The sequence below is a fragment of the Pterocles gutturalis genome, unplaced genomic scaffold (assembly GCF_000699245.1).
Source record: "Pterocles gutturalis isolate BGI_N339 unplaced genomic scaffold, ASM69924v1 scaffold11932, whole genome shotgun sequence".
Classification (NCBI taxonomy): domain Eukaryota; kingdom Metazoa; phylum Chordata; class Aves; order Pterocliformes; family Pteroclidae; genus Pterocles; species Pterocles gutturalis.
This window is the reverse complement of record NW_010115436.1, coordinates 1433-3382: the sequence shown is the minus strand read 5'-3', so window position 1 is coordinate 3382 and position 1950 is coordinate 1433. Positions and strand designations below refer to the sequence as shown.

Below are 1950 nucleotides of genomic sequence, written 5' to 3'. Positions count from 1 at the left end.
AAAGAACGTGAGTGGGGCCGGGCCAGAACCCCCTGCCCCTGCCGACGGGTCACTCGGTGCAGGGCTCACTGCGGCGTTTAAGGACCACGTCCTTCCCCCAAACGCAGCTGAAGCTCTGAGGAGGCAGCTGTAGAGTTCCAGAACTCAGTTTTCCTGAGCAAAGCGGCAGCTTTCATTCTGTGCCCTGGCTGAAGGTGCAGAAGGCTGTCGTGTAGACCCCCAAATAAATATTGGTGATCCATCATCGGAGCCTAACTGTGCCAACAGTCAGTCACGCTGTCAGTCAGCGTTCAGTACGCGGTAGCCTAAATGCCTATTTAAAGAGCGTGTCATCAGACATGCTTTGTTTCTGTATGTACAGCACTAGGCTTGTGTTGGCTTCTGTCTACCTGCTTATTTCCTGCGTGTTTGCTCAAGACTTGTCCTGCCCAGCAGAGGAGAGTGCCACGCTGGTACACAGACGTGTAGGCTGGTGAGCTCTCACTAGATGCGTGCTGCTGACAGCGCTGAATGGATGATAGAAGCCTCATGCCGAGTGTTTCTTTCTGCAGTAAGATGCATGATGTATGGATTCGGGGATGACCAGAACCCTTACACAGAATCGGTGGACATTCTTGAGGACCTGGTTATAGAGTTTATCACAGAAATGGTAAGTCAGCTCTAGACAGCGTGGTCAAAACATCCTCACTAAGACTTTAGTCTTCTGAAGGTTAATACCTCTGACTCTCATGCTGCATTATCCCAGACCCAAAACTCGCATGCTAGCAGGAAAAAGCTAAACTTATTTGCTCTTCAAAGATTAAGGCAAAATTCATGCATCTTGCTCCATGTGGATTTAGAAGTGTCTGAAGTCCTTAAGTAACAGTTAGAGGAGTATTGGGGGGGGTGGAACTACACAGCTGACTTTGGGGTTCACTGTGGCATCACTGTATGTGCAGCTGACAAAAGATAAGGCTCAACTGTGGAAAATTTCTTGACTTTTTGTGTTCTCCCAGTGCCTTTACACAGATGAGCATGTAGCTCTAAGCTACAAAAGAAATGCAGCCTTCTGGGGCCTGAAGCTATCACTCTTCCAGACACTTGGATACTGTTTTGTTTTTTGAAAAAAGATATTCCTGCTGTTTGTGGATTCCCTTTCTTTTGAAAGGTTGGCCTTGCCCTCCTCATCAAAATGCACGAACTGTCCTGTGTGTGATATGGTTACCTCACATTGCTTCCAAGTTCTGCGTGATGCTGTTCATCTGCACAAACTCTGCAGGTTGTGTCCCCTACGTGTAATCTGGCTTTAGTTTTGATGCCATTACTTTAACATCTACATAGTGGTATGTGCTGGTATAAGTGACAGGCATCTGGGGAGTGACTGTAAGTCCATGGTTTACTGGGAAGTTCTCTTGTGACTAGGATGATGGTGCCCAGATACTCCAGCTGGTTACTTTTTGATTATAAAATGACAGGAAATAAAGTGGAATTGAGAGCTTAATAAAAATTAAGGGGGAAAGGAATCTTGCTGACCTTCGTCTTTTCCTCTAACAGACACACAAGGCCATGTCAATTGGACGGCAGGGTCGTGTACAGGTTGAGGACATTGTCTTTCTAATCCGCAAGGACCCCCGGAAGTTTGCCAGAGTTAAAGACCTCCTGACCATGAATGAAGAACTGAAACGAGCCAGAAAGGCCTTTGATGAAGCAAACTATGGATCTTGATTCCATGCACAGGCTGTACTGGGGTGTTACCTGAGCACCTGCTGTCCAAAAGGAATTAATGTCACGTGTCATTATTCAGGATGGACATCACTGCTGGGATGCCTGCCCTCGCTCCCAGCCTTTTTTGAGAAGCAGTCAAGCAGCTGAGTATCATCTGATTGTCTGTTGTATACCTAGGTATTTTTATATCATCTTATGAATTGAGAAAAGAGCTCTCGAGAGTCTTGTAATGGCAGGAAGTCTGTT

At 46.5% G+C, this 1950-nt stretch overlaps 1 protein-coding gene across 1 annotated transcript; it reads left to right on the top strand.

Moving 5' to 3' along the window:
- Positions 1–487: 487 nt before the first annotated feature.
- TAF13 (TAF13 RNA polymerase II, TATA box binding protein (TBP)-associated factor, 18kDa) lies at positions 488–1704 on the top strand. Its single transcript, XM_010075173.1, has 2 exons — positions 488–649; positions 1534–1704. Exons 1-2 carry the CDS (start codon positions 488–490, stop codon positions 1702–1704), a joined length of 333 nt encoding a protein of 110 aa, XP_010073475.1.
- The last annotated feature ends 246 nt before the right edge of the window (positions 1705–1950 follow it).

What these genes read in the sequence shown, in the direction of transcription:
- TAF13 (XM_010075173.1), top strand. Translation starts at nt 488, where the DNA reads ATGCGTGCTGCTGACAGCGCTGAATGGATGATAGAAGCCTCATGCCGA. An exon ending in TAGAGTTTATCACAGAAATG is followed by an intron (nt 650 to 1,533) that starts GTAAGTCAGCTC and finishes TTCCTCTAACAG; the next exon opens with ACACACAAGGCCATGTCAAT.